The sequence below is a fragment of the Morchella sextelata genome, assembly GCF_020137385.1.
Source record: "Morchella sextelata strain SCLS chromosome Unknown scls_11, whole genome shotgun sequence".
Taxonomy (NCBI): Eukaryota; Fungi; Ascomycota; class Pezizomycetes; order Pezizales; family Morchellaceae; genus Morchella; species Morchella sextelata.
The window spans coordinates 507,284-525,525 of record NW_025408626.1 but is presented as its reverse complement, the minus strand read 5'-3'; the positions used below and the strand labels follow the sequence as shown (position 1 = coordinate 525,525).

Here is an 18,242-nt window from a genome sequence, read left to right as displayed (position 1 = left end):
GCCGTTGGTCTAAATCGGGTGGATTTGACGGAAAAAAATAGTTTTTCAGACGCTCGAGAATATCATCTCTCCCCGTAAATTGTGGACTGACAGAGTGAGGTATTGTGCGGTGTCTAGTGGACTGTTTTGGTACCTCCAAGGCGTTAGGCTCTGGCAGGATATCGCTGACTGTTTGGGATATATGTAAGATTAGTCTCAATTTCTACATTACGTCTTATCGGTTTAATAATTAACCTAAAGCGTGCGTGCCTCGCTTATGAAGCTTATTATCATTTTCCACTAGGATTAAGTCAAAATTAAAACTCTCGTTATCGTGAATGAAAAGTATATTAACATACTCTCTTTCTTACGGAGTCGCTCCAGAAAAAACTTGAGCTGGGATATAATGGCTCCGTAGGCCGCGTCTCCCTTCGTATTAAACTTCACCAGATTCGTATGGTCGGCGTCAACGGGTATACTAGTCTCGATATCCGGGCTCAGATTGAGTAATGCAGACTCGCGGCCGACTGGCAAAAAGTATTCGCCGATCCTAGAATAAGACCCGTTCTCCTAGGCTGTGTTAGACTTTCGCACGTGCGTACGAATACAGGGATACATGTATATAAAGGGGAAGTAATCTTGTACATACATCCTTTTTCAGTCTCTTCCCTTTCATTTGTTCGTAGAAGCTTAGAATCTTTAGCCCCGGTGCAAGACTGATAAAATTCTCTAGTTCATCACGCAAGTTATCCCCTCCACCAATCGACCGAACGAGGTCTATTCTCTCCTCTTCCATCTTATTAGTCATGCTAAGGATGTCATCAACCAAAAGCCCGCGATGCGGAGTGCCGAAGAAGGCTGTGGCAAATGCCGACTTGAATATATCATCTGCAGCAGCATCACTGCCAGAGAGCTCCTTGCATTTCACAAGAGACTTTTCCATGTCCACATTGAATGGTTAGCATTTATGCATTTTGCCAGTGTGATACATAAGTACATGTACTTGTACATGTACATATAATATCGCATATGGAGTTGCAATACGATCCGGACGGCTACGAAATTTTGAACAGTACCTGGGTAATTATGATACCACCGAAGCTATGGCCAATAAGAATTATTGGTCTTACTTTCCCCTAGAAGACGGCATAACATAGATTATAAGCAAGATAGACACCTACAATGTAAGTAACACCTAAGGGCCTTTTGAGATCTGATATAGCTACATGTATATTAGATCTCAGAGGAACGCTCGGTGTTGATAACAGATAATTGTTAAAGATCTCAGAAGTTTGATGAAAAGAGCTTAATCTCCGGCAAATTCTGACATGCTATTGATTGCGTTTATAGGCATCTTGGGGATAACTGCATGCGGATAAAGAAAGGTATTTACTTACTCCACTCAAAATTGATGACCTCACTCTCGTGAGTTCCCTTATAAATCCCAGGTTGTAGTCTTTTATTTGGTGTATTCCATTATTAAAAAGTGCCGAGTTATGACCATATATCATTGTCCTACAGCTTGGAAGATCTTCCGAGAAGAAATCTTGAAGCCACATCCTGCTGAAATCGCCCTTCCCTCTCCAAGATCCAAATGCATGACCTGCGAGCCCTGTTACCGCCACAATGCTAGGGGTATATATCAGCACACATATACTAAGCATAACCCGACCGAATGCTAGATGGAAATTTACTCTGCTGTAATCTTTGCATCATCCTCTATGCGGTAAAGCTGAGTAAAGCCGTAGAAATTCTTGTCGATGTTTATGTCCGAGCCACACATCGATATCTGGCGGTCCTGTAACGAACCAGAAACGACTTCCTCTAAATATTTCGGAGCGCTTGGTTCGAATTGGACGATAGCCGTTTGGGTATCATCCCCGTAACAAGAAGGAGTGATTGTCATGCGCTGTATTTTAACCTCTTCCCCCAACAGGAGTATTTCTTCGATGTCGCTTGCGGTAGCCCAGAGTGGGATACCCGTAACGCGGAAAACGAGTTTGGGCATAGTTAGACGATCCCGGAAAGCGTGGAAAAAAACAATCAGCAGAAGTGGTAATGTAGTTTGGAGTGACTCTGATGTTTTTGAACACACAGCTTAAGCAGTTTTGCCCGTTATCATCATCAAGGCTCAGAGAACTGAGTGCGGTAGCACAAAGGCGAGTGCGCAGTAAGATTTCGTAATCAAAAAATGAAAACAGTCCAGCTGAGCATACCTGAGACCGAAACTCCAAAATGCGTGCTGCTTTGACCTATTGTGTTAGGCCACATCTATTGTAATTCGGGCTGGGTACCACAATACACCTATCATAAATAGCTGGAATTCTTTTTGTTTGATTCTAATCTTATCCTACAGTTCAGAGCGAGTTTAGAGGGTTAATACCACAATTTCGAGTGATAAACTATGACCGATGATGCGCCTTTCTTCTGCGTCCAGGTCTATTTCCGACGTTTAACAACTTTCGAGGTGAGCTCTGTATACAAGTATGGAAGCAACGTTGGCCGGCTAGGACTAGCTGCATGTACATACATAGACATTCGAGTTTAACCCATGAATGTAAATAAAGTAGGTACTCCGTTTCCCTCAGCGAGATCGAGATTGACATACAAATATTTCTTGGCTGCGTGGTAGAGGACCCCAAGTCTCGGTCAGTAGGATCTCGCTGAGCAGGGAAACTGAGTAAACGACTGGGATAAACCAAAACTAATTGGGTAGGAGGCGGCAGGAGGAGGCCGCAAGGGCGGCGGGGAAGGAGCAGCTGTGTGACGGCAGGCGGGGACGGCACACCTACGTGACAGCACTAGGCCACCTGCGTGACACAGTAGGGTGTTAAAAACCGCTAAGTCCCGAACACCTATCACCCCAAGCCTACTAAGTACCCTGTATCGTCATCAATATCATCAACATATCATCACCACTTTCGATGTATCATGTCATGGAGGCAGGTATGGGCGTGATATAGCTCGCCCATGTCCGCTTTCGCCACACTCATGTGCATGTTATTCTTTAAACAAATGTATTTCCTAACTGTTACAAGCCCATCACTGAAGGAGATGATGTGAAGATAGTGTTGATGGAATTGGATGCTGGTTGATAGATTTAGAGATAATTCGGTGGGGAGGAGAAACCTCACGATGAAATTCAATATTATAATCTGGCTTTATCCTACTAGACAGGATATATAATTTTGAACATCAACTAGACCATTTTGGGCAGGAAATGTCCTCAAATGGCAGAACATATCCTGATTTCGCCGTTACTTATCTTTTGCGTCCCAAAGCGGAAGTTTCGACCCATGTTTATCCTCCCCAGGGGGATAGCTTATCCTGTTTACACCAAAAGCATTGTACCGTAGGGGACTCCTAGAAACTTTTGTATATTTTCTATTCCTCTTACAAAAAACGAACTATGTTCACTGAGCACAACCCACCTGGCGACTCCCAACTTTTGTTTTGACATTCCAATTCGTTCCTCATACCATATCAAGATTATGACAAGGGGCCACCTCCAAGCCGAGAAGGAAAGAAAAAAATAGAAGCACGAAGAAAAGAACTCCGGTTTTACAGAGTAAAGAAAAACTGAGTAGGAAGGTAACTCCCCATGTAACCCTTGCCCCAACCCGAAACAATAGAAAAAGCACTCATGAGAAAACGCTTCCTAATCCTCGACTGGATCTAGGGAAGTTCCACTCCTGACAATAGTTGCCCATCCAATCAATCTCCAGTGCTTCTCAATTCTTCTGGAGAGCGCGATCTTTTCTCCATCTTGGGTACACGCTGGGGATGTCAGCTGGAGTTTGGCAACATCAGCTTTAACAGCAATGACTTTAGCTCCAGTAGCGGTTGAACCAATATTGACCATGAGGACTTCGTTCTTGGTAAGCTTGGCAACCTTGGCTTGTTTGCCATCGGCAGTCTTGACACCGAGGAGACGGCGAAGCAAGAAGTAGTTAACCTCAAGGTCGCAATAGATTGAAGGCAATCGTCCTTTGAGACCGAGAACGAAGCCAACAAGACGATCAGCACGGCAAAGGGTGGGGTCGACACGGGTTCCAACACCTGTTCACTGGGTTAGTGGTTATATAACCATGCATTTCGTAGGGATTATACCAATAAGACCGCCAGGGACAGCGAACTTCAAGTCGTTATTCTCAGCAAAGAGCGAAACAATCCTGGAGAAAATGGGCTTGCACTTGATGCCCTCGTCGGTCCTAGTAACGATTCCAGGCCTGATTTCAATCTCGTCTCCCAACTTTAATACACCAGTCAAGATTGATCCACCGGCAACACCTCCCTTCAGGTCCTCAATCTCAGCACCAGGTTTGTTGACGTCAAAAGATCGAATAACAATCATGTGGGGGGTGGCGGTGAAGTCTCTGATAGGGACAGGAATCTTCGACACAAGCGCCTCGTTGATAGCATCGATGTTGTATTTCAGTTGGGCAGAAATAGGAATGATAGGGGAGCCATCTGCGACAGTTCCACGAATGAATTTCAGGATAGACTGGTAATGCTCCTCCGCAGAGGCCTCACGCATCAAGTCGACCTTGTTCTGAAGAATGATGATGTGGTTTAGCTTCATGATCTCAATCGCAGCCAAATGCTCTGATGTCTGAGGCTGAGGGCAAGATTCATTTCCGGCAATGAGGAGAAGGGCGGCGTCCATTACAGCAGCGCCAGACAACATGGTACTCATAAGAATATCGTGCCCTGGGCAGTCGACGAAGCTAGTTTCAAAGTCAGTCAGAGGTCTCAAAAAGAAAAAAAATCTAAGGAGGGTAGGCTCACGAAACATGTCGTAGAAGTTCGTATTTTCCACCACATCCTTCTCTCTCACAATCGGGGTCAACCTCCTTGTCACTTTTGAAACTCCTGTAATTACCAGGTCTAGGACAATCTGCATTATTACACTTGTATACTTTGGCATTGGCGTATCCAAGTTTGATGGTAATATTTCTCTCCAGCTCGTTCTTAAACCTGACTGTCTGAACTCCGGAGATGGCCTTTACAACGGTACTTTTCCCGTGAGCGACATGCCCGATGGTACCAATATTTATTGTTGCCTGCCGGGAAATGATTTCGGGAGACAATGGGGAAAGAGTAGAAAGATCAAGGGTTGATGGGTCGGGTTGGGGGGGGAGTGGTGGTCTAGGTGCCACAATCTCTTGGATCTTTCCAGTGTTTTTTAGTGCTGACTTGAGGTCTTTGCTTGGGACTTCGTCAAGTTCAGAGTCCGATTGGGCATCTAGTCCAGGAGATCCAGGAGCTGAGTCGTTCCCATCGTCGGGAAGATCGTTTCCAAGCTTGTCTGTATTGTCAAAGACGTCGTTTCCTAGCTTGTCGCCGTTCGTTTCCTCCATATTGCGGGGTGTAGTGGGGTGTTGGTGAGGGGTCGAGATAAGATGAAGAGGGTATAAGCGCTAAGTTTTGATGGAAAAAATACCTCAGGAAGATCTAAGGATGTGATAGATAAAGGTACCTAAGTGATTAGGCTGGGTATGACAGCAGATTTTTGATATCAAGTCGAAGTTGAAACAACAGGTAGGGGAAAGAAGAGAAAGAAAAAAGAAGGCGAGGGTGAATCACAATGTGATGACAAAGATCTGCGCTGACTCAGTTAACGAATAGAATTGAACCCTAACCCATTTATGAATGCCTAACTTAAACCCAACGTCAGTACACATATTCCCATAGAATCTCTTTATTGACTACGGTCGTTGCTAAATACTTATATTGGGCTTGTTGGCCATTCAAAGAAAAGAAACCATACAGCATCACTTAATGTGTAACTCTGCGGGGGGTTGAATTTGATATATGCATGTAGTAGGTAAACGGACTTGGAGAGAAGCCTTTCCACTGAACAGCTTTCAAAATAGTATCTATGACTGAACTAAGTTCTCGTAACCTCGTACAGGCGATGAGAGCCATCACCTTCGTCACAGATATCTTCTTTTCTGCTTGTACGTCACTCAGGTGACCAGGGTTAGGGCTGTACAACTCCCCACTTACCAGAAGCATACTAGCGCCAGACCCCTCGGATTTACTTCGATTTTTTTTTTCCTTTCTTGCAGCTGCACTGCATCGCGAAGAGAAAACAAGCAATTGCAACCAAACCCCCCCCTCTCTATAAAATAGCCACCTTTTTAAGTGCCTCAGCACTTCTACGCATGGCCGGTTCTCTCGCTTCCGATTCCTCCAGAACTCTTTCCGCCGACAATACCAGAAAATCCACCATGAACGGAGGCGGCGGCGGTCCCTCCCCATTGCTGCTGCAAGCACTCTCTGCGAGCCCGCACGAGTTTTTGCAGCCAGGAGCAAATCTACACAATGCTGCGCTCGTCATGGCAAAGCAGTACCTTGACCCGCTAGCGGCAGTGTTCGCGGGGAAGGAGAAGCAGAATCAGAGCGGGAAGAAGCCGGATGTATTGGAGAAGATTTATCTGGAAGGCTTTGACGTGGACCAGGTGTGGGAGCAGGTTAAAATTGTGGTGGATGCTGTTGAGAGTGGGGTAGGTGAGAGAAAGGCCATTGGCCCCGTCCATGACGAAGCGGTTGTGAACGGAAAAAAGCGAAAAGCAGCGCACTTTGATGAAGAGGAGGAAAACAGTGACAGTTCGGCCGAAAGCGAAGCCGAAGATTCATTAGAGTATGAAGAAGTTCCTGAGGAAGAATTGGACCAGGAAGTGCCCGACAGCGACAGCGATAGTGACGACGAAGATGAGGGTGGTGTCCAATTCCGCGACGAATACGACCAAATGGACGTTGGTTCCGGCGCTGAGGAGACGGATGAGGGAGTGGAGGAAGATGAAGAGGCCGAAGAATACACAGAAGATGTTCACGGCCTAAATGACGGTTTCTTCTCCATCGACGACTTCAACCGCCAAACAGAATTACTAGAGCTCCAAGACATGCGTGGAGGACCAGAAAACTCGGACGACGAGGAAGAAGGCATCGACTATAACCAGGATCCCGCCACTCTCGGGGGTGACGAAGAAGATGAAGAAGATGCGCCCCTAAAGGAAAAAGCCTCTAAGGACGATTACGAAGAATCCGACGACGATCTCGATGGTGATGATCAAGAAAATGCCAATGATCTAATGTATGAAGACTTTTTTGCCCCTCCTCCCCGTAAAGCTTCAAATAGGAATCGCACGCCCCACGAGAAAAAGTCCTGGAAGCAAGCACCTGTTAAGAGATCTGCGGGCGATGAAGATGATGATTTTACAGCCATTGAGAACGACATGGACCGTGTCCGCCGTGATCTCTTTGACGATGAAGAGGAGGATGGTTCTGATGTCGATATGGCCGCTGACCCCTCCGACCCTCTCTCACGTCGGTCTTCCCATGAGAAACGCCAGGCTGCTCTCATTGAACAGATCCGAGCCCTCGAAACCGCAAACGTTGCGAAACGCGAATGGACCCTTTCCGGTGAAGCCCGTGCTAATAACCGACCCCTCAATTCCCTCCTTGAAGAAGACCTTGAGTTCGAACGATCCGGCAAGCCAGTACCAGTAATTACCCAGGAAGTGACGGAAGGCCTCGAGGACATGATTAAGCGTCGGATTCTTGCATCCGATTTCGACGAAGTGATTCGTCGTCGTCCAGATGATGTTTCTGGGAAGGTCCGCAGAGGTCGTATCGAGCTTGATGATTCTAAAGCGACGGAGGGACTTGCGGAAATATATGAGAAGGAGCATCTCAGGGCCATCGACCCGGAAAACAACCCAACAGCCAAAGATGAGAAGCTATCAAAGGAACATGCTGAAATCGAGGAACTATTTGCGGACGTGAATAGAAAACTGGATTCCCTGACAAGTTGGCACTACACCCCTAAGCCGCCGAAGGCCTCATTATCAATTGTTGCGGATGTCGCTGCAATTTCAATGGAGGAAGCGCAGCCTACAGCTGCGGCCGGGGGCATGTTGGCGGCGAATATATCTATGCTTGCGCCCCAGGAGGTTTATGCACCTCACAAGGGCAAAGCTATTCTTTCGGTTGGCGGCGGTTCTGGGCGCGAAATCGTTACCAAGGGTGGTGCGGCTATTTCGACAAGAGAGATGACTCGGGACGATAAGCAACGAAGACGCCGCAGGGAGAAGGAGAAGATCAGGAAGAAGAATGCTGCAGAGGGCAACAAGGGCGGTGCCAACGCAAAGGAAGGCAGCAAGAAGGATGTTATGGATAGCCTCAGGAAGGGCGGTGTTAAGGTGATTGGAAAGCAGGGCGAACAAAGAAATATTGACGGGGGACTTGTGAAGGAAAAAGCGAGAGGGAATGGAAGCAGTGGGTTGAAGTTGTAAAGTTCACGCAGGCATATGGGTTTTCTTAGGTTTCCTTCTAATTGACAATGATTTACTTTTACTTTTCTTTTGTGGTTTGGAGTGCGGGTTTGTAGTATAAATTATGTACTTTCTCTTTTATCTACTCGAGATACCCCCTACGCGTATTTAACGGGGTTTTGAGGATGACGATAATAAAAAGCGCGGAACAGATTTAGCTAAATTATCTGTTTAAACGGGCTGTCTATTCTGAATGTCGGCCAGTCTTTTTGGATGAGGTACAATACACGGATGGACTATATGAGACAACGCGCCTCTTGAAGCTACGCTACATGTATGAGTATAAGAAGGCCGACATCCCGGTAAATGGTAAAAGGCATTGTAAGCTACATGAGGTGCGACAAGGCCAAAATCCAGATGTTCCCGGGCCAACAACACCTGTTGACGGAGAGAGCATTCTAACAGAACCGCTGGGTCTAGCCAAGAGCGGCAGCCGTACCCAAGAGTATACAAGTATAATAGGTGAGACTACATGTACATACATGTAGAGTAGTGGGAGGTTTTATCTGCCGGGTGTGCGTGGCGGGGGCGTAGATTTGAGTAGAACAACTGCTAGCTAGCACGGGATGTAGAACACATGTAGAGCTCCACGCAGGGAGGCCGTGCACTAGTAGCTGGTATTCCCCATGCCGGACTGGCTGGGTGCTACATAGATGTCCCCCCTTGGCATCTGAACTCTAATTCATAGATTAACTTGATGCTTATACCGGGTTAGGTATACGTGGTCTAAGAGCCTACTCGCGTCGAGCCGGACCGCAAATTCGACCCGGCCCGGCTTTTTACAATTTGAGAACGAAACCCGCTGAGTTTGAGCTTGAGCCCTTTGCAACTTGGCCTAGGCCCGTGCGGCCCGAACCGGTTGTCAATGATTGAAAACACAAGATATTATCTAGCATACAATGATGACACCATCTTATATGCCGACCAAGCTCTATAGAATAGCACAAAAATACTCATCAATCACCTATCGATCCTTCTCTGACACGAGAAACCGGGAATAAAAAATGTCAATAAACAAGAACTTCGACCAATCATCTGGGTGCCCGGGATTCTTCACTCTCACTCTCGCTCTCGCTCTCACTGTTCCGCCTGGACTGCAGCTCCTCTTCTTCCGGCTCCTCGGTCCCAACGGCTTCATAACCCGCGCTCGCGGCGGACCCATCGTCTCGCATGCCGATCACCACGTTCCCGGCAACTAGTAGACTAGCTCCTAGCCACCATGTGCCCGGTAGGGACTCGGAGAAGACGAGCCAGCCAAGTATGGCGGTGATCTATGTATATTAGCTTTGATACGGGGGATAAGGCAGTGAAGGCGTACCATGAAATTTGAGGAGGTGTTGACGATGCTGACTTTTGTGGCGGAGGAGCCTTTGGCTAGTGCAGCTGGAGATCAATGATTGGTCAGTACATGTAGATAGCGACAGTAAAAGGCGTTGACTATTTAGTTTCGGCAATGAATTATGCCTGAATAGATAGGAGTAATCTTTGGCATAGACTGAAGAAATGGTGCTCTAAACTATTAACTGGGCTAGGTGCTAGACTAACCAGTAAATAAACCCCACATCTACGAGTACAAAAAGTTAGATATAATCTATATATGGTGTAAACTAAAAGAATTCAGACTCACGATAGCATTGAACAACAAATTCAGTCCAAAGAAAAGCTATAAAAAAGCCCAAGTCAATACCCTAATATATGTTACAAGTAGTAGGAACTCAGAGCGCGTACCCCTCGAACAATGTACTCAACCACCTTCTCATCCTCCGGCAACGAAAACACCCGCGCGATTGCAGACGCAAATGAGGTCGTTAATGTCGTTGTAACAAGCTTTGCAAAGAGCCCATTGAGGCCAGCTGCGAGCCCGCTGCCGATGGCGAGGTAGATCCAGTTGGACGCCATAGTTAACTGTTGTTGATATGATGTTAAGGTAGGGTTTAGCGCGATTCCTAGCTCGTCGTCAGCGCCAAGATCGTCCCTGGTTAAGCCTCTTGATCATCGCGTCTCAGATCAGGCCAACCCCACAACCCCACCAAAAACTAAGTCTCAACAGCAACAGCAGCTATGATTGAAGTTATTTGGTAACTCTCTTTGCTATTTCCATGATGATACTATCCTGCTAATGTCACGCCCAGCAACGATCGTCTCGGGAAGAAAATCCGTGTGAAATGCGACCCTGACGACACCATCGGTGACTTCAAGAAGCTTGTCGCAGCCCAGATCGGAACTGCTCCGGAGAAGGTAGGCACCTGTCAAGACGGGAGAGCGAAAGCCGAGAGACTGAGACTGACTCTTGGTACGCAGATTATTCTTAAGAAGTGGTACTCGACGTTTAAGGACCATATCACACTTGCCGACTACGAGATTGGAAACGGATCCTCGTTGGAAATGTACGGCCTAGTTACAAGTCTTTTTTTCCGGGAACCAGTGCTGACGGATTATAGGTACTATGCATAAACGAACCATGAGAGCTTGGGGGTTGAACTGAAAGGATAGTGTTTGGCGCAGGGATTGGGGTTAAGGTTTTTTCTCTTTTCTTTCTTTTTTTGCGATAGCTATGGTTATTCACTTCAGGCGTAACTACAGAAATATATGTTTCTTTCACTTTCTCATTTGGGCTATCATCTGGCCCTATTATTTGACCGGAGGTTCCCATGGGCTGAAAAGTTGCAGGCACAGACTCCTCTTCCGCAGGAATCTAGATTATATAATACGTGCAAGAAACGCTGCCTGCAATATAGCAGAAGCTATTTTCCGAAACACTATCTGCCTAAGCTTTCGTGAACGCGAACCTCATGAAAGATTTATTAAAGCTCTACCTAACTGATTGTTTCTTCAAATTGATGTGGGTTATGATTATTATTAAAGGTGGAGATTGGTTCCATGAAGTTTGCTTTGAAGCGGTCAATTATTTCAGGAGAGTTGTGACTGTTTCCTTGGATGCCTTCGGGACCGTCCACCTGCAAAATAACGCCTCTAAGCGTTTATCATTTGAAAGTCTGAATCACAGCTCACCTAACTCCCTTCCTGTCTTGTCAGACTTTCCACTCCTCTTCAACCGGCAGCTCATCTCCACCTTCGTCGAAACAATATTGACGTGGCATATCGGTTATAGTACACACAACACCCACATTCATAGCAAACATTACTACATGTAATTACCTAGTACAATCATTGTTACAGCCAGGATTGTTAGCTCTTTCTCGATCCCAAGTGCTAAGAGCTCTTCACCCTAGTGGTAGCACTGTAGGTAGCAATATGGGTAGATATCCAACAAGTGCCTATCGCTTAACCATCCCACGTCATAACAACATGGCTCAGATCCAGTTCAAGATATCATTGACCACAGTCTTTCTGTTTTCATGCAAGTGCTTGAGTGGTAATTGCGAGGAAATTGAGAAGCCGCCGGATATTATAGATGGTTACCTCAGTTACACACTCCACCATGAGCGCAAGCCACAGTTACAGCTCTTCCGCCAGCTGCGATTCATTACTTGATCGAGATATATAACGACAGGCCTGTTGACGACGAAGTCGCCTCAATAGCTCCTGACGTGGCATATGTACCATATCCATGATCTAGGGCCGCAACAAAAATCTCTTCTTATTCTCCTTCTCGCCAATTAAACTTTTTCTCGGAGAGAGAGTAGGACCCGGGGGTGGCGGGGTTAATGCGCTAGAATCCCTAACCTTGGGTTGAGCTTCCTTAACCATCATGCTTTCCAGAATATTGATAAAGTATGATTGTATGATATGCCCAAACAGAGAGTGGGTGCCTCAAAGGAGCATCCTCTAATATTAATATAGGACTAGCTTTCCCTGTCTGTGCGAGCTCGGTAGTGTGCCCAAAAAGAAGCAGAAGGGAAAAAAAGAAGGAAAGAAGAAGAAGTTAGGTGACACCGATAGGATACGTACCTAACAAGTTGGTGGCAGATTTTCGCGGATGTTCAGGTGTCACAAACTTTGATAAGCAGAAGATTTATTTAGCCTTACAGGCTCGCGTGCAGGGAGGAGGGTATGCCCATGCAGATGCAAATGCAGGTACTCCACTCTGGGCTAGTAGCACTTTGTGGGTACATGTACCCATAGGCCATGGCTGATATACCCCGCACGTTTTCGACCGCCTGCTCGTGGGTAATGGTAAAAGACAAGTAGTTTAGGTATAGCCTACAGGAGTGTTAATGTGGGCAAGCGACTGAAATATTGAGCTCGTGGAGATTTGGTATGAATCAAACAAGAACCATGGGCAATTGAAACTTTCGTGGCCCACGTTTTTCAAAGCCGATTGAATCTATCCAGGCTCCTGGATCCATAGAAACAAAAGATTTAACTTTTTAGCGTGCACGTGCCATCGGCGTCTGTGCATGTATGTGGTACATCACCGTACATGTAGGTATGGTGAAGGTACTGTTAGATAAAGTAGGTACATAGGTAGGAAGTACATGTATGTACAAATACCTATGCAAAGGGTGTAGATAGTTGGGCTGAGACATGTCTCACTCTCGCTTCCTCCGATCTTCTTGGCAGTACTTTATCTATCTACATGTAGGCTCCCATATCTCAGAATATTCATGCCTAGATATTTTAGGCGCAATATATAAAGAAGAGTCACTACTCCTACAAGTAATCTACATGTAAGTACATGTATAGACCCAGTGTAACCCCTGTATGTACTTCTTCTTCCGCTATCCAGCTGCATGGAATACAAACACTACATAGACTCGCGCCGCTATGTAGTCAATGATAAAATCGCTTGCAATTCCAGATCATACGATACCGCTAAGATACGCTGATTGCGCTGTTCATGGCCGAAAGCTTAAGCACTGGATCTATGTTATGATCGCGCTTATCAGTGATTAATTTCAATACGCTGTACTCGAATAGGTTTACACACTAGTATGGAGAGCCGCATTAGTGTGGCCCAGTGAAGTCTTCCTAGAGACATCTGATTGCTATAGATATTGAAGTGGCGTTTATATTACCTATATTCTGTGTTTATAAAAAAGCTACACATGTGGTAATGGGTACGATATCTTAATTCAGGTATCTCTGTAGATGTATGCGCCGGGTTATAACCACTTCAGCTACCAACAATAAGATCTTTCGGGAACTCACATACTTGATTTTAATGCAAAGTCCTTTGATTTGGGTTCGGAAATATTATAGTCATTAAGCCATAACTGAAGGCCACACGGGCCTAACCCATCCAAATATCCGTTTATCTAGGTTTACAGTCCCCAGAAATTGAATCCAATTCCAAACGATATATTCCATACCAATGGGGACTGCCTTTAATTTACAACGTAAGAAATTCGCCAGTTATCCAGCTACAGGGAGCCGGCGAACATGAGTCCGGACCCATACCATAGGCTGAACGGTTGTACAAGATGGGCTCGTGCTGTTGTGTTACGCACATAGAGGAATCATATGCCTAAAGAACTCTCAGCGCAAATAGCCTACAAGTATATGTATGTATTAGGGCTATGGCCTTATCTGTGCCTCTGAGGATGGGGAGGTAGAGGCAGGGTCCTTGCCCCATATTCCTCTGAGATGGGATTTACACCATGTGAATGCACATTTCTCCAATCGAGAAATATTGAACGATCGTTGTACAGAAGCCGCAGCACATGGTTATTTAGATTGCTATTTTCTGTTTTCGTCAAGATATGTATGTCCATGTATATGCTGGCAAAGGGCTGAGCCTAGTTACTAGTATCGTGGCTTTTTTTTCCAGCTCCTTTTGATTTGGAATCATCATCAGTTATACTTGTTGAATGGAAATGAAGAGGAAAAATGGTGAACCAATTAGTATAAATACAGGCAGCAATCCCCCTAGTTGGATATTCGATCACTCCTCAGTACTCACGACAAAGTATCAACACATACCTCCAGAGTTTCAATTCCAGCAATGTATTTCAAGACTCTTACTTCATCTGTTGCCCTCCTTTTGTTCTCTTCTGCCATCAATTGCAGCCCTCTACTCGAGGAGAGGACTGATGGTACCGGATGCAACGCAGATAATTGTCTTCGAGCCCTTCGCAGGTTTAGTGTGGAAGCCATCCCCTTCTGTAGTGCTTATATCTCGGTGCCCGTTATTACTACTGTTGTAGCTACTACTACTCCTGTCACGTAAGCCAATCTCAATTTCCCCAAAGTTGGAAGCTTAATAAATACTTACACAAAGGCCCGCACAGAACTGTCACCAGCTATGCTACTATAACCTCTCCGGTGGTGAACAAGCGTGCTGCAGCTACCCTTGTTGCCCGTGAGGAAGTCGAAGTAGCGGCGGAGAGTGTGGTATTCGCACTGGAGGAAGGAGCAGGTGTTATTGAGCGCCGCGAAGTTGCGATTCCATCCTTCGTGTCTGAGTACCCTGCGTCTCGTATTTCGAGCGCTTGCTCTTGTATGCCGATTGTGACGGCCACTACATCTGTCACCTCCACCGCACCCACTGCAGTATGCCTCCCTCTGTACCATCGGAAAGCCGCATGCTGACTAGATTAATTCTCGTATATAGACTGCCACTAGCACAGCTACCGTGACTGTGGACCCCCGCGGTAAATGCGAGGTCGCCTATGCAACCTCTGGGAACGGGTCAGGAAACCATATCGAGAACGTAAAGGCTAGCGGCCATTTGGATTGCTGTCAAAAGTGCCAGAAGAAGTTAAATTGTGTGGCTAGTGCGTATCTGGGTATAGTTGGGATTTGCCAGCACTTGGTCAACGTGAAGACGGTGCCATATGAAACAGTTACCGCCATGTGTCCGTTGGGTTTGGAGAATTATAGTTTTGGGAAGCCAAGCTCGAAGGGAATTGTGTACCCTGGTCCTTGCGGATTCTAGGTTCCGTCGGCAGTTAATGCTAAGGCTTGTGAGGAATGCGTCTTAGGTTGTGTTGTTTTGACGAGGCACATGTATTGTGAGCAGTAGTTACATGTATTTGGCTTGATCCCGTTTATAGTTGAGATGGCAATGAAATTTGATTCAGTGGACGCTTATTCTGGTTCTTTGGTCCTGTACACGATCTCAGTCTCGTCCACAGACCCATTCGGGTAGTGGTGGTTGACTATACCAAAGTAGGAGATGATCTCTGAAATCGCGAGTGATAACTTGTGGTTAAGCGATTTTGGTAATCGATTTGTAGATCATGCTATCTCGTAATCACATCTACGTGTAGCCGTGACACTGCATTCCGTTCACGCGTGACGTGACGTAACATTCATCAACTTACATCCTCCCGCTGGAAGGATGTAAGCAGGGGCCGGGCTGGGGCCTAGCGTTACGTTTACTACATGTAGGTACCTGGTATGTGCGTGTAAGTACAGTACCAAAAAAGCGGGTGGATCCAGTACCATATCTGACAAAATACCGTAGGGTTACGGTATTGTTACGGTATTTCTACGGTATAATAGTTAGGATTCCGATTTAATTCGGAAGTTTTGCACAATTCCGTATTGGTACAGTACCTATTACATCCTCTTTTTTCGTACTGTACATGTACATGCACTGTAAATACATGTAATTTACTTGTATTGGGTACATGTATATTCATCTAGGAATATACATGTATGTACTCAACATGTTTAATCTATGTCTATGGAGTATATTAAAATAAGTTCTAGTAATCTCTCGGCATCAAGGCGAACCTACCCAGCTACACCATACAACGTGCAACATCACCAGTTTCCTTGGATGACATTGATCGCGATTTAATTATTCCTCGAGTAGCACATTAAGACACAAATTCAACCACAAACCATGAAACAGCATACTGTCACGCGACTCTTGTCACACCACTACAAATCCTCTCTGGGAGAACCCTTGTTTAAAATTGTTCCTGGTTATCGTTCAAAATGTCGCAACCTGACTGTTACTAATCTGGACTGACAGCAGACAATAGGGAATTTACGGGACGATCAAACAATAGCCCGAAGAGATAAGTACATCCATACATACATATGCACCTCCAATATTTACCTCCCCCTTTTCCCCCGGCAAGTCCCGATATCTAGGAGACTTGCCATAGCAACGACCCAACGATTGGTTACCTTAGTCTACAGTGTTAACTTACATACATTCCTTCATAGGAGCTATCAATAAATAAAATGCTGATCGAGCTTCCAAACCCATCTCCTTTTCGCTTTTCAGCTTTCCCATTCATACATGTACCTTACACGATCTTTTAAGTATACCTACAGCCCAAATAATAGGTATGTATGTAGTCAACGAGCCCTCTTTTCAGATGACCTACTTCTAAACCCTTTTCTGATTAGATCTCAAGAGCTCTAGCTAACGCATCATAAACAACACCTATCTAGTTAGATCCCTTCCAAGCACCAATTACGAACTACCCTAACAATGCCGTTCCTCGATCTACCTAACGAGCTTATACAATCCCTCTCCTCCGAACTTAATTCCAAAGACTTATCCCATCTAATACGCACCTGCCACGATCTTCACTCAATTCTCACACCACTCCTCCACCGCCTCGCCCACGAAAAGCGAGGATACGAGCTCGACGCCCTCCAATGGGCAGCCTCCAAGGGTCATGAGCCACTAGTCCGGCTCCTCATCTCTCACGGCAGCGATATTAATGTCGGCTGTGGTCAACGCTATGGTACAGCGCTCCACATAGCTGCGCGTAACAACAATGAAAACATCAGTGAATTGCTTGTTAAGCTTGGCGCTGATGTTGGGGTAAAATGCAACAGCGGGAGAACTCCACTGCACTGGGCGGCATATAGTGGGAGTACAAGAGTGTGTGAACTGCTGCTTGAGAGGGGTGCAGATCTATCCTGTGTGGACATCAACGGCGCGTCAGCACTCTCGGATGCCGTATCACAGGGACAAGACGATGTTGTTAGACTTTTATTAGAAAAAGGTGCAGACATTACTACAGCAACAGCCGGGCAGAATATCGGTGGTACGAGCGCACTTCACCAGGCTGCTTATTATGGGTATGAAGCTGTAATAAAAACGTTGATGTCGCATGGTGCGAACATTCACGTTGAAAATGCACTTGGCGCGAGGCCGCTCCACTGTGCAGCTAGTAACTGCGCAGTTGGGGTTGCAGAGATGCTGCTCGATGGCGGCGAAGATATAAACTCAGAGACCTTGGTGGGCTATACACCGCTTCACCTGGCGGCAGAGAGCGGTGATGTGAAGATGATCACGTTACTGGTAAATAAAGGGGCAAAAATCGATGCAAGAGAGCGTACTGGAAAGACCCCACTACATTTGGCAGCGGGAAATTGGCGCCCAGATGCGGTAAGGATGCTTTTGAGAAGAGGAGCCGACTATTTGGCACGGGATGTGCACAAACAAACGGCATTGGATGTTGCGAAGGGCGCGGATATGATTGATGACAATCGCCTTGCGGTGGACATGTTGCGAAGTAAGATGGTGCGATGAGAGATTCTTTTTATTGGATTGCGGGGTTATTTAGACATGCATTAGATTTGTGGGATTTGGATTTCATTCTTCCTATTGTTGTAATAGATTATGCATTGTAATACTTCATGAGTACATAGTTTATCTCCACTCATCGATTTGTAGTAAAGTTTATAATTATCTTAATATTGCACTGAACTCTCCACAATCCACCCATTAATCTCGCGGATTCGTTGCCCAGTTGATCATGAAAATACATGTACCGAAATGAATCGAAGAGATCAATGGTACGATCGAATAGGAACATGTACATCAGTATATATATGTATATATTCGAGTTCCGGCGGATAATCCTGGGTTAGATAGCATACTGTCGGTTCAGTACTGCATTTGTGACCAGTTATATACACGCCCAGAATGAGGGAAGGCACTATACTTAGAAATACATAGTCAGTGTTAAGAGTTTGGATGTTTGGGTTCTTCTAACTACTTTTGTCAATTGGAGGTCAAATAGCGCAAATGGTCAACGTGAAGGCCGG

At 45.8% G+C, this 18,242-nt stretch overlaps 7 protein-coding genes across 7 annotated transcripts; 4 read left to right on the top strand and 3 right to left on the bottom strand.

Moving 5' to 3' along the window:
- Window positions 1-229: 229 nt before the first annotated feature.
- Window positions 230-1,987, bottom strand: H6S33_001568 (uncharacterized protein; the record flags this gene model as incomplete). The annotated part of the gene is made up of 5 exons (XM_044832910.1): window positions 230-279; window positions 339-549; window positions 629-913; window positions 1,377-1,608; window positions 1,674-1,987. 5 exons carry the CDS (start codon window positions 1,985-1,987, stop codon window positions 230-232), a joined length of 1,092 nt encoding a protein of 363 aa, XP_044693629.1.
- A 1,650-nt stretch (window positions 1,988-3,637) lies between these two features.
- Window positions 3,638-5,339, bottom strand: H6S33_001567 (uncharacterized protein; the record flags this gene model as incomplete). The annotated part of the gene is made up of 3 exons (XM_044832909.1): window positions 3,638-4,038; window positions 4,090-4,706; window positions 4,768-5,339. The coding sequence occupies 3 exons, from the start codon at window positions 5,337-5,339 to the stop codon at window positions 3,638-3,640; spliced, it is 1,590 nt and encodes a 529-aa protein (XP_044693628.1).
- An 807-nt stretch (window positions 5,340-6,146) lies between these two features.
- H6S33_001566 (uncharacterized protein) lies at window positions 6,147-8,279 on the top strand (the record flags this gene model as incomplete). The annotated part of the gene is made up of 1 exon (XM_044832908.1): window positions 6,147-8,279. One exon carries the CDS (start codon window positions 6,147-6,149, stop codon window positions 8,277-8,279), a length of 2,133 nt encoding a protein of 710 aa, XP_044693627.1.
- A 1,070-nt stretch (window positions 8,280-9,349) lies between these two features.
- On the bottom strand, window positions 9,350-10,217 carry H6S33_001565 (uncharacterized protein; the record flags this gene model as incomplete). Its single annotated transcript, XM_044832907.1, has 5 exons — window positions 9,350-9,589; window positions 9,637-9,701; window positions 9,864-9,882; window positions 9,946-9,981; window positions 10,047-10,217. The coding sequence occupies 5 exons, from the start codon at window positions 10,215-10,217 to the stop codon at window positions 9,350-9,352; spliced, it is 531 nt and encodes a 176-aa protein (XP_044693626.1).
- A 162-nt stretch (window positions 10,218-10,379) lies between these two features.
- H6S33_001564 (uncharacterized protein) lies at window positions 10,380-10,772 on the top strand (the record flags this gene model as incomplete). The annotated part of the gene is made up of 4 exons (XM_044832906.1): window positions 10,380-10,396; window positions 10,451-10,556; window positions 10,620-10,705; window positions 10,760-10,772. 4 exons carry the CDS (start codon window positions 10,380-10,382, stop codon window positions 10,770-10,772), a joined length of 222 nt encoding a protein of 73 aa, XP_044693625.1.
- Window positions 10,773-14,223: 3,451 nt separating this feature from the next.
- H6S33_001563 (uncharacterized protein) lies at window positions 14,224-15,156 on the top strand (the record flags this gene model as incomplete). Its single annotated transcript, XM_044832905.1, has 3 exons — window positions 14,224-14,444; window positions 14,510-14,771; window positions 14,833-15,156. 3 exons carry the CDS (start codon window positions 14,224-14,226, stop codon window positions 15,154-15,156), a joined length of 807 nt encoding a protein of 268 aa, XP_044693624.1.
- A 1,515-nt stretch (window positions 15,157-16,671) lies between these two features.
- On the top strand, window positions 16,672-17,724 carry H6S33_001562 (uncharacterized protein; the record flags this gene model as incomplete). Its single annotated transcript, XM_044832904.1, has 1 exon — window positions 16,672-17,724. One exon carries the CDS (start codon window positions 16,672-16,674, stop codon window positions 17,722-17,724), a length of 1,053 nt encoding a protein of 350 aa, XP_044693623.1.
- Window positions 17,725-18,242: the final 518 nt, after the last annotated feature.